The sequence below is a fragment of the Amblyomma maculatum genome, chromosome 5, assembly GCF_055883805.1.
Source record: "Amblyomma maculatum isolate TAMU_Amacu chromosome 5, ASM5588380v1, whole genome shotgun sequence".
NCBI lineage: Eukaryota > Metazoa > Arthropoda > Arachnida > Ixodida > Ixodidae > Amblyomma > Amblyomma maculatum.
This window is the reverse complement of record NC_139348.1, coordinates 131,722,976-131,735,926: the sequence shown is the minus strand read 5'-3', so window position 1 is coordinate 131,735,926 and position 12,951 is coordinate 131,722,976. Positions and strand designations below refer to the sequence as shown.

At 43.8% G+C, this 12,951-nt stretch overlaps 1 protein-coding gene across 1 annotated transcript in view; it reads left to right on the top strand.

Moving 5' to 3' along the window:
- Positions 1 to 12,951, top strand: part of LOC146189580 (fatty acid synthase-like) — a 68,556-nt gene that overhangs the window by 37,542 nt on the left and 18,063 nt on the right. Inside the window, exons 12-19 of the mRNA XM_084605301.1 lie at positions 235 to 492; positions 1,379 to 1,595; positions 3,243 to 3,497; positions 4,407 to 4,580; positions 6,366 to 7,590; positions 8,381 to 8,514; positions 10,031 to 10,240; positions 12,070 to 12,399. Of these exons, the coding sequence (XP_084461427.1) occupies positions 235 to 492; positions 1,379 to 1,595; positions 3,243 to 3,497; positions 4,407 to 4,580; positions 6,366 to 7,590; positions 8,381 to 8,514; positions 10,031 to 10,240; positions 12,070 to 12,399 (2,803 nt within the window). The remainder of the gene's footprint in view (positions 1 to 234; positions 493 to 1,378; positions 1,596 to 3,242; positions 3,498 to 4,406; positions 4,581 to 6,365; positions 7,591 to 8,380; positions 8,515 to 10,030; positions 10,241 to 12,069; positions 12,400 to 12,951) is intronic.

Genomic DNA, 12,951 nt, shown 5'->3' with positions numbered 1-12,951 from the left:
GCAGCAATCAAGCTATTATCAGCACTTAAGCTTTAGGCGAGAGGCAGTGGGCTGGGAACACTACTGGTGGCTATGGCAGCGCAGGCTGCCCTTCCGGCCTTGTATCTTTTCCCCATTCCGTCCGACTTTCCGACACTGGCCCCCATATTACTAACTGTATTCCGGTTTCTGACTACTTATGAGATTTTGGCGGACTTTTAAGTGACCTGTGATTTCTTTGCTGACTGCTTCCAGCCCATCCTGCGGCGCTCCCTGGCCTCCGGTGCCACCTGCCTGGGCCTGATGAAGCGTGATGCAGACAATCTTACCTACTTCCTGAACTCCTTGGGAAAACTGCATACACTTGGTGCGAAGCTGGATGTGTCCTCTTTGTACCCACCGGTGCCTTTTCCCGTTCCACGTGGCACGCCTCCCATCTCGCATCTGGTCTGCTGGGACCACTCAAAAAGATGGACCGTCGTGAAATGGAGCGACTTCGCTAGTTCTGGTCAGGTAAGCGGGCGAACGATTATCACTAGTGCACAAGCGGAGCTTGGAGATCTAACTGATGTCAACTGAAAAATTAGTGAGAGTTTTGTTGCAAACACGAAGAAGGTTAAGCGGTCACTAGCAATGTCCCTTCACCAGCACTGTTCCTCGTCAACAACGACGTTAGCGTGAGGCGTAACGTAAAATGCTCCAGAATCAGTTTCAGAAGCAGAGGACTTAAGAGTCAGGCCTTCAGTTAGAGCTTTACTTCTTTTGCTTGAATCCTGCCCCAATGAGCTCCTCCGATTTTCTGCTTTATTTACGCCGACCGAAGGAAAAGGTTCCAGTGGCTGATGAATTTCTATCGCTTTCCGTTGCCTCTATTTTATCAATTTGGTTTGTGAAATACATCATATTTATTCATTTATTTTATTGTACCCTCAGGGCAAAGCATTACAGAGGGGAGTGTGTAATACATAAAATACTGACAATACAAAGCAAAAAGAGAATAAGCTACCAAAACATGCATAACAATTGAAATAAGTGATCAAAAATATAACAGACACTAAAAATATATTAGACACTAGAAACTGTAACAGCAGACCAAAACAATGCAGGTGTAAATATTTTTGCTCATTAGAATGTTTGTCAAAGTACGACTTAAAATTCTTGCTCAAAGAAACACACACGCCTGCGTACCACGTGGGGCCTACAAAGGTAGTAAGATTAAAGCGAGAAAACGCGCCCAGACAAACTTTATGAAATGCAACACGTCAAAGTGAGAAAACGTGCTCAGACTCTGATTAAGATAAATGACCGTTGTATTTTGATAGCGACATAAATGTCAGTGTCATTTCAAAGGCACGGGCTCACATACCGATGTGCACCAACCTGTGGAAACAATGCGCAGTCGGCTGAGGATGTCGTCGAGGTAGACGTTGAGGCCAACGAGAGAGACGCTTACTTGGCTGGCCATCGGGTTGATGGACGCATAATATTCCCTGCGGCTGGCTACTTAGTGCTGGCCTGGAAGTACTTGGCAAAGCGATCGGGCAGGCCATTACAGGCGTTCCCGGTGATATTCGAGGACGTCCTCTTCCACCGAGCCATCATACTACCTAAAAGTGGTAAGCCTGTGGTTCACCTGCGTGCTTCTATGCACTTCGTTTACATCGGTTGTGAATGTGACATCTCTCAAAAGCTGTGTCTTTCTATGTCGCATTTATCTCTTTTCTGAATCCCCCTGCCAAAATAAATAAACGCACCAGTTTAAAGAATTATGCAGGATGCCCAAATTGTGGCTAAACTTTGGATCTCTCCGAGCTTTGGTGACGCCTTCACATGAATAAACAAATAGTATCAAGACATAAAGGTCAGCTCTCGGCACAGCTTGCAGTTGCATTTGTTTATTTAGAGTCATTCTGGGGTTATCATTACTGGGGCGTCGTTTTATGGGCTTTGAAAGCTGTTGACAAAGTACGATTTACGTGATCACAATTTTTTTTGCTGCATTCTTTAACTTTTTTTTCTCGTCCCACTGAGTGCAGCCCACGTGCAAGTAAACTGTATAAAATATTTTAGCCCATTTTTATCGCACCCTATAAGAATGTTTTGAGTGTGAGCAATGTACACTTATTGCGCTTTAGCAGAACTTGTCATCTATTACATTTTGCTTTGTTCGTTAGGAAACGCTGCGGTCGCGTGATAGGCTGAGGCGACTTTTAATTCATGCATAAATTCCACATGAAACGGAGCCTTACCTCGTCACGTGGCTTGGAAGACTACGAGCGTGATTTTGAATGATGCGATTTCTGAAAGTTCACTTGCGGAGTCATAGCCGAAAAGCTTTGCCCCACCGGGCAAGGCGCTGGCGGAGAGACGATTAATACCTGACTGCTTCTGCAGACCCAAAGCAAAGCTAAGCGACATAACGAACGTCATATTTCTTCCTCTTTTAATTGTTTTCCTAGTTCAATCTGGTGCTCTTGTTACTTCAGTGACCATGTCAGTAATTCAGTTCTAAGGAAACTTTAGTATATACGAAATCGACACATCCCATAAAGCTTGAGATGCTGCTGAGAAAAACATTTTACCTAATATAAACATCTCCGGGCGGTAGCCTGTAAACTCAGCGAGCCTGTGCTTCTTCACAATCTCACTAATAAGCGTGTCGCAGACTCCACCTACTATATGGATCGGGGCGATGTAGACCAATACATTTGCAGCATGTGTAAATGCCGTCGACAATGTAATTGTTCTATAGAAGCTGGGAACGCAAGAGAGTTGGTCTTCGACCCTGAGCGTATGAGGCCCACTAATCAGTCTTGGCAGACGTTATTCGTCTTCTAGTTCGTCTCACAGGGAGTACGAAATAATTTTTGACAGTTGAAAATGACGCGAGTACAATACGTCGGTCTCACTGACGCGTGCCGCAGCCCGAAGCAATGGTCAATGCTGATGCTGTACCCGCAATGAGAGTACTGAGTTAGTTTGACTCGGGAGCTTTTTGTCAGTTTGTCAGTCAAAACCAGTATAACGCATGTACATGCTGCAACTGATCCGCAGCCAAGTTGCTTTCCGGCTATCGCAAAGTCGTGTTCTCGGAAACCAATGGTCGTGGCTATGGAAGCTAACCAGGCACTGGGGATATCATGGTAAATGCGTCTGAGTAACACTGTCGAAGACACATGAGGTGTTTACTGACGCTGCTTTTTATCGACGATGGCGTAACAACGTTATGATTATAAACCTGCGTATATGTCCTCTCTGACCAGGTCCAGTGCGGTTCCTGGTGAGCGTCATGCGAACATCGGGCGAGTTCGAGATATGCGAAGCCGGAAAGGTAGCGGCCAGTGGTCGAATCCGCGTGGTCGTGGATGGAGAGGTAGTGTTGGAGAAGGAGCCCCCTGGACCATCAAGTCAGGACGTAGCTTTCGAGCTGGACACCAATGACATCTACAAGGACCTCCGGCTGCGAGGCTATGATTACAAAGGAGAGTTCCAAAGCATTTTGGAGGCCGACTTGAAAGGTGAGCGATGTCCATCTGGGTGTTTCAGAATCTCGTTTGCAATATGGTCTTGTCGAGGCCGAGTATTACGATGCTTACTAACTGCGTGCGCTTATTGGTGCAAGGAAGCGAGGAATAAAACAGCGGTAGGCGGTGAAGTTTGTTGGAGCTATAAATAAACTACACCTTGCTTTACCAAGACATAATATGTTAGAGATTGGAGTACTCAGGTAAACAGAAAGAAGCAGGCTCTAATGGTGGATGATTAGGAGAGTATAATTTTTTTTTCTTTTTTTTACAAGTGCAAAATATGATTGCAGTAAACTGATGGTGGGAAATTAAGGCGGCTCAATGGTAACATAGAACATATATGAGTGTAAATTAAATTAACCAAACCATAACTACATAATTGCCATTTTTCTTCTAGCTATTCCCATCGCTGAACCGTATTCAATATTTACAACCAGGCCTTCCTAAAACACGCGCAAACATCCGGTCCGATATCTAAACACAAACATGAACGATTATGTGAGGAAGCCTTTTGCATAGATAGTGTTCAGGGGATGTTGCACAAAGAATTACTGTAAAACAGAAACTAAATTTAGTTACACAGCAAAGGTCTTTGTAAATTCTTACCTGTTATCAATTCCAGTCTTAACGATTTATATTTATGATATTGGTATCATGCCACGCCTGTCCCTAGGCGCGAAACTATTATTATACTGTGTAAAATATTTGTGCTGTCCGATATCAGTGCAAGTTAAAGAAGGCCAGGTGGGAGAAATTTCTGAAGCGCTCCACTACTGCGTCTCTCATAGCCTGAGGTTTTTGGGACGTGAAACCCCATAAACCAAACAAACCATTTTTACGTATCGAAGTAAAGGCCACGAAGCGAGTTACGGCTGATTCGCCCCATTTCAATTCATGCAGGCTCCTATGGCACAATTAAGTGGGACGACAACTGGGTGACCTTCATTGACAACATGCTACAGTTACGCATCTTGGGCGACCATCGAAGAGATTTAAGGTTGATTGTGAAGATCCAGTCATGTCGCGTGGAACCTCAACTGCATGCCCGGATGGCCGGAGAGTCCGGAGGGAAAGGTCAGTAGGTGTACTTTTTAACGCGTCGCCTGCAAGGGCTGTCATCTACGGCCAATGTTTGAAACATATATGTCTAAATATATGCGGTTTGGTTGCGAATCAATATAGCTAGCTTGTTAAGAATTTTAGTGGTACGTGTAGTACAGCTGCTGGAATTTATCACAAAATGAACGAAAGTTCCTCGCGTACCTTCACTGCCATTCATAATGGTCATCATCGCGTCTGGTTAGGGCAACTTCCGGTTTAGTAGTCTACCGGACGGTGACATAGTAAGTGCATGAACGAGACAGTTTTATTCTGACGTCCGCTACGCCAAGCAAGCAGCCTCAGAACCTTTCCCAGGCTCAGGCACAGTGAAGGGCAGTGTAAAGGCACTGCAAAGAAGCTTCTGCCTGAAGGTATGGGCAGGGCTGTACCTTTAGTAAACATCAGTCGACATTTTATAATGCCACAAATAAAATAATTTAGCTCCATCATTTTGAAAACACCGATATCTTTAAGCTTTTTAGATCATTCACAGTATCTGACTGTTGATATTGAGCCAGCTGGACATGTGCGCTTAAAGAGTAACTATTTCAGAATAGTGACTGTGTTTCACTGTACTATCTTGAAATTTGACCGCATGCTTTTTCTTTTCTTACTTTGAAAAACTAGGTTGAAAGATCATCAAGTGTTACCACGTGCCTAAAATTAATTGGCTCACTGCAGTTTTCTCAGCGCGTTACTTTCAAAATCATAATTACGTGAACATTCAAAGTAGTGCATAAATTCGGTATTCGTTTGTATTGATCCTTTGAATGTTTCGCTTCTTAAAGGGACATTCTGCTGACATTTTCAACAATGTTTTCTTGCTTCACTGGAACGCTTTATCCCCAAATTAACAAATATCCGACTGTGGAGCTGAAGAACACGCCAGAACAATTTTTGTTCTCATGGTTGTCTCGCTTTCTCAGTGGTAGTCCGCGTCTGGAAACACTGACGTCGTGGACATGACATACAGTCACAAAAGCTACTCTATGTAGCTCTTGAACACACTGCCACGCTGCTGAAGTCGGCCACAGAACATGTAATTAGCTAAAATCCACAGATATTTTTAAATCTATAATTGACAATGCCAAAATAGCTTGAAATACAATAAGATCAATCAACAGACTAAATGAACACGATGAATTTACCACTGATACCAACGACCGTTTTTGCTTACTGCAACGCTGCCGATGGCACTGCCATTATAAGTATGGAGCTGTTATCAGATTTGAACGTATTTTAAAAGCGAACCAAGCAAGAGTAAAAAATAAAAGTAGCTGCAATTTATTGAAAGAGAAATCAGTAGGCTGCCTTAAGTTAATATGAACGCCAATACCTGTTTGTTTGACGATGCCGCATAGTCATGAAACATAGTACATTCATTTCAGACGCTCCAAACAGATGAAATGCTAGCAGCAGTGAAATGACGTAGTATGGAGCCACCATCTGCTGAAACCCGACTTTCCAGATCAGTTTTAAATATTAATTACTGGCTAAACAGCGAGTTCTTTCCTCGATACTGGCACCAAATGGTACCAAGTGATCTACAAGAATATGCCAATATTCTTACACTTCTCTCCGGCAGTAGACTATCCCTTTAAGCTTCCTTCTATAGCATATAAAGCATATTAAATTGTGCACATTACGTTTTCATGTTTCCACTACTTTAATGTTGGCCCCCCAGTGTTTTCACTGTTAGAATTAATCGCTACTGCAGCTGCCAGTGTATGAAAATAATTTCTAGTTATGTTTCTGCAGGTTTACATGCCGTATATGATCACCACCTTAATGAATGCCGTGCTGGAGGCGTTGCAATACGAGGAATAAAGTTAACCACGGCTCCGCGACGCGCCGAGGAACAGGTACCACACCTCGACGAGTACAAGTTTGTGCCTTACACTGACGACGAGTCGGCAGAGCGCAAACGGGAATCTCACGTTCGAGAGTACTGTGATGTGTGCACTGCCATCACCGGGCGCATCATCGAAATTGGCAGAAAGAACGGGACGGAAATTGCTGAACTTGTAAAATACGGCTGCAAGACTTCAAGCCAAATTGTCAGCCGGTACCTCGAGAGCCCGGCGGAGAATCACATCCTTCTCCGGGTTCTTGCTGATGTCGAGAAGAATATGTGCAGTGATGCTTTGACTCTGGCTTCCGCCGTGCAATCGGCGCTGGCTACACGTGTGAACGACCTGGCTAAAGACATTCTCAACACAGCCCTGTTTGAAGAAGATCCCCTGAGGAACCTTCTCGACGTTGTAGTGGAAAACAGCAGTTCTAAAAGAATACGCTTTCTGGAATTAGCCGGCAAAGAGAGTGAGCTTTTGCTGGCACCTTTGGTCTGTTCCCTCCTGCCTCTATCCCATACTTTGCTCAAAACAGAGTACACTATTGCTCACCCATGTCCTCAGAGGCTTGCAGCTGAGCAAGTGCCGGATTGTGCCAAGACAGCTGTGTGGGACACAGGTTACGCCTGCAGTGCGTACCTATCTGATGCTGATTTGATTGTCCTCCGCGATGTTCCCCACGAAAGAAAACATCTAGAAGCTCTGGCGAAACAACTTTCCGAAAATTGCGATGAGCGTGCTTTCATACTCCTTGCCCATCGCGTAGCTCTCACTCCAGCCGAGATGTTTTTGTCTGCACTAGGCAAAGTTCCACTGTCGCACCATGGAAGAGGGACGGTAGAGTCCTTGTTCGGAGCCGTTGGCTTTGGCTTGGTGGGACGCAAGTGCAACAACTTATCAACAGTGTTGCTGCTAAGGAAGACAAACAGTGCAGCGAAATCAACGATTCAAGATGTGGTCAGAGTGAACAACTCGACATTTGATTGGGTGGAAACCTTAAAACAAAATGTGCTCAACTGCGAAAGCAATCCAACAGGCCAGAATATTTGGCTGCTGTCTGATGAGTCCTGCGGCAGCGGCGTTGTCGGCTTGATGAATTGTCTGCGATTGGAGAGAGGGGTAAGCCGCATCAGGTTGGTATTACAGACATGCTCTTGTTTCTTTCTAGCGGTCTAATTTAATTACATCCGCCGACTGCGCTTGAAAGCACTAAACGCTAAACGCATAGGGCTTCGGCAGAAAGGCTGATGCCTGCAGCCTTAGCAGCTATAAAAAGGGCTACATTCTGGGGCACGTAGCTTGCGGGGTTTGCCAATATGCTCCTCCTAATAAATACCTACATTGATATGACGGATTTTTGGAATTGAGCAGGAGTAACGTGTAAAGAAAGATTATCTCTTCTCTCGAACAATGCGCTAAATGAAACGAGGTATACTGAAACATACTTTCCCGATGTTTCGAGTGCTAAAATTAATTTTAGTAATAAAGGGAAGCTGAATAGTTAAGAAATTTTGACATGCTAGAATTTATATCTGCTAATTTTTTAATTTCAGTGAACATTGTAGAACGGAAGTGATTAGTAATGCATGGACAGTTGGCACTAAAAGTTGTGAGTCCTTAGATTGGGAACTGCAATAGTAGTAAAAGGCTAACATTAAAGAGGATCAGCTCTGGCTGAAAATGAGATTTTCCGACGACTGTCAACTCTAGATAGAGCGAACCGCAATTTTCTATGATTTTTAATAGCGCCAATAGATTGCGATGAAGACGCTCATATGAGATGTTCAATCACAGCAAAAACTTAATTTACACAGAATCGTCCCTTACACCTTGTTTCTGACCGTTAAGATGGACCGAAAGCACGAGCAGAAACCCACGCCTTCATTTATTTTCAATTTTTAAGTCGCATATCTTCTATCATAGGTGCTTATCCAGCAACTCATCCAGTTTATTGCCGGAAAGTTTGCTAAGTGAGGAGATTTTGGAGAAGGACCTAGTGATGAACATCTACCAGGATGGAAAGTGGGGATCCTATCGGTACCTAACTACTCATCAACGTAAGTTGGCTGTGCGCCATTTTTCTTTGCCGCACGGCCCAAATCTCTGTCTTTATTTTTAAGGTCTGGGAAAGTTATTTTAGGTTTGGTTTGGTTTGGTTTGTGGGGTGTAACGTCCCAAAGCGACTCAGGCTATGAGAGACGCCGTAGTGGAGGACTCCAGAAATTTCGACCACCTGGGATTCTTTAATGTGCGCTGACATCGCACAGCACACGGGCGCCTTGCTTTCCGCCTCCATTGAAAACCGGCCGCCGAGGCCGGGATTCGATCCCGCATCCTTGGGAACAGTAGTCGAGCACCCTAACCACTGCGCCACCTCGGTGGATAAAGTTATACCAGAATAGCTGTGCTTGATAGGAATGGGCCCTGCCGAAATAGTAATTCAATGACTGTAAAATATGTGGATTAGTTTGTAACATTGAGATGTCTAACTAAAGGCGTAGAAAGATGGATCATTATGAAAGAGATTGGAAATTAATTACAATGTATAATGAAGTTCTGGCTAGGCGGAGTAGAAGAATGTTTAGGATAGTCTCACCGACGTTCAGAGCAAACTTGGGATGTTTTCCAAGAGTGAAATAGCGGATACCAACGGAAGGGAAGATAACAGAAAACGCAAACGTTTGGACGCATACAGTGGCAGAGGTCTCGAGAAAAAAAAAAACATCTGCATCAGATATTCCCCATCGCTTGACTGTCGCCTTACACAGTCGCTGGTAACAGTGAACTGGCGACGACTGTAGATAATTAAAAGATGATTCATTTATCAAAATACATTCCCAAGGTACAGAGGAAGCATACACATGAATTCGAGATGAATCTTGCCCCTTTTGTAGCTCATATGTAGTCCTGACTTCCTAACTACTGGACCGTTAAGTGGTGCGATGCTCTCTGTTTAGCAATAACTGAGGTAAATATCGCTGAATTCGCAGCCAAGGATTCATTTATACTGATACTGTTCAAGGGTGACTATATGTAGCAACCGAAGAAATAAGTGAGGATAAAATGTGTTCAATCATTGTGGAAGGTCTCCTGAAAGACAACAGGAAGGCGATAATTTGTCTGTCGCTCCGCCTTTTTTTCTCAGAATAATAAAAAAAAAATGCCCGTTCAATAATCCGCCATAGTTGCTTTGTATTAACTGGAAAGAAAAAAAACCTCGTATATTTCTATAAGATAATGTAGGTTTTGTGGTATGCCATCAAAAACACATTTTTAGAGCTGTGTTAAACGTACAAAATTTTACTTTGGAGCAATTTTCAGAACGACGGATGTTATCAAATCCCTCATTCAGCGTATTTCTTCAACTGCCACCTGTTGTTGAAAGATTCATGGAAACGCTTGTATCGATACAGCAGGAGCAAACTTTTGTTTTAATATCATGACTTCTTTAGTATAATCCTGTGCATATTTTCTTTCTTCCATGACCCGGTAACCCGAAAACTGAGTAGTAACAATGCGTTACAGGAATGATTTATTTAATTTTAAAATATTTTGCTTTAATTGAACACGCAGGAGGCGATCTCGAGAAGAACACGGAGTACGCCTTTCTCCACGTGAAGACGCGTGGCGACCTCTCCACTCTGCAGTGGTACGAGTCTTCGCTGAGCTGCGCTACTCCAGTGAGCAACCACGGCAAAGTTCTCTGTAGTGTGTATTATGCACCGCTCAACTTCCACGACATCATGCTAGCCACGGGAAAGATCACGGCGGATGCACTGCTTGGTGAGTTTTCTGTGAAAAGATCCTCTACCTCCCCAAAATAGGCTCTACTGACTCTAAAAGCATTTGCTTGATGTACATGAGCTTTCTGAAGTAGAAAACTACTTTCCCATTATCAGCAGCTCAAAGCAAATGAAATGGAGAATACTGTTTAACTCTGCTTTAAAATAAGACAGCATGATGTGTTTTTAGTGATACTGAGGACAGTATCATACAAGTTTTGTCTTGCACAGAAACAAATCTTGTGATTTTCTTAAGATATGTACCTGTTTTTCTGGTCACAGAAAACTGAATTGATGATGAGAAATTAGATGTTTTAAATTTCGCGCTTCTTGACTGAATTTTGTGACTTCTACAGTGGAAAAGGCCTCCATGATCGCCGTTTGAATTGAATACAGCAGTTGCTTATCTTGTAAGATCCGCTTCCTAAAACTTGTGTCCAGTCGTGGCAGTTAACTAGGGATTCTGCTGATGAAAGCGATACCCTTATTTCAATATTTGTTGCCTAATTGACCGTAATGTATTAGTTTTTAAGTGAGTGTCACGTAAATAAAAAACAAAAACAAAAAACATGGAACTCATCAATAAAAGCTTACTTTAAGTGGTCTTCTTGTCGCTTTAAAGGAAAACTGCACCGCTTTTAAATTTCCATACGTTTTGAGTACTTGAATGAAGATAGCTTGCAGGTTAAGCATAGGAAATATCTTGGCGCTAGCATTTGAAACAATGGCGCAATTAACGATTAAAATAACGACGACTGTCAGGCTTCTCCGCACAGCACAGCTATGGGTAGGGAGTAAATGATGACATCACTGACAGTACCTGTACATTTCCCGCATAAAAACGCTTTGTTTGAAAAAGGCAAAAGTACTGAAAGCAAGATCCTAGAAACATTGTTTGGCGGCATCAGAATAGACCCCGCAGGATGAGGGCGAATGCAACAAAGGTAAGAAATATTACTGTCCATGACGTCATCACTGAGCTTCTCGGCAGTCCTTTGGTGCTTTGAGAAGAAGGTCGAAATTTAATTGTTGGTTACATCATTAGTTAGAATACTAGCGCAAAAACATTTTGCATGCCTTGCCTGCGGCATATACGGACTTGAATCATTGAATAGTGCGTAATTTTGAAAAAGTGATGCAGCTGCCCTTTAAGCGTTCCTGCTGAAGCACGCCAAATCTCTCTAAATACATTACTTTACCTGGCGCAAGTATTTAACCAAGAGAATTCTTGTGCACACGGCAGCCGAAAGACTGCAAGAAATTTTTGCGGTTATAGGAGAATGTAGAATTTTCTGGCGTAAATTATTCAACATTGCTGAGATTGTACAGGTGATCACAGGGTTATTTGACCCACCGTATGCTAGAAATGAAACCCGTTGTTGCGCCTACTAGATTTCGGTACTTGAGAAAGGGATACTTTTATTGCTAGAAAATTATGCCTGTTTTGCTGCGTAAAACCTTTCTATGGCAAGATTTACAGGAAAGGCAAAAGACTGCTGTGCGCGGAAGTGTTCGGAGGAGAGCAATTTTAATCAGGAGGGGCTTATTGTCTTGGGCACAGCATAAAAATGAAGGTGCTTCTGCAAATGATGATGATTGTGATGAAAAAAGTAATTGAGAGCCACAGTGATTTAGACTGTTTAGCCACAGAATTGCACGTGATATGATAATGACATGTGTGCCGGCTCGCAGAAGAGCCAAAGATTTAGCGTAAGTAGCGACACGCACAATGATTATATTGACGCCAACTGCACACCGCGTTTGTGGGCTAAACATGGCTGTGTAGAGTGCGGATTTTCAGAAAACGTGGTCTGCGTAAACTGTGCGCAGATGACGAAGACACCCCTGAATGCCTTATTGGCGTGGAGTTCTCGGGTAGGGATCCAGACGGACGTCGGGTGATGGGCATGGCAGCAGCGGAAGCCATGGCCACGATGGTAGCAGTTGATCCGGACTTCCTATGGGAGGTTCCCGATGCATGGACTCTCGAAGAAGCATCTACGGTCCCTGTGGCATACTGCACTGCCTACTACGCACTCGTCGTACGAGGCAACATGTTGCCAGGAGAGACACTTCTCGTACACTCTGGCAGCGGAGGTGTCGGACAGGCGGCCATCACCATCGCCCTTTCCATGGGGTGCACTGTGTTTACAACCGTCGGTCAGTATCCAGTTGCAGGCGCTGAAGCTTGTTAAACGACGACGCTCCTCCTTGAGGTGGTTCGTTGTTAAGGGCCCTTGAAATGCTAATGTCTGTAATATTCTCAAGCAAAATATCCGCAGAGGTGGTCTTTGTGAGTACTGGAGTCAAATTTGAAAGCTTTGCTTGGAGCCTGTAATTTCCAAATATATTTTTTTAAAACGTGCTCGTGGCGCCTGCTTAGAACCAACGTGGATGACACATGCTCGCGCTCAAGCGTCCCTTATGACGTCACTGTGGCTTGCTGGGCACGCCCACTCATTGGATGCTTCTCAGCTACGCGAGCGAGATGGAGTGGGGTGCGCCGGCTTAATTGCGCGCTGAATTGAATGATACAGAAGTATCATTTTCGGTTACCCTTGTGGTAATGAAGAAATAGCTTAAAAATGCGTTGCGGAGACGATTGATCGAATGCCTATTGCGCGCGCTTTCTAGATTTAGTAAATAGCTTTTAATGGGCACGCTAAAGTAGTGTTTGGACACACAGGGAAATCAGAAAGTGAGATAAACGTC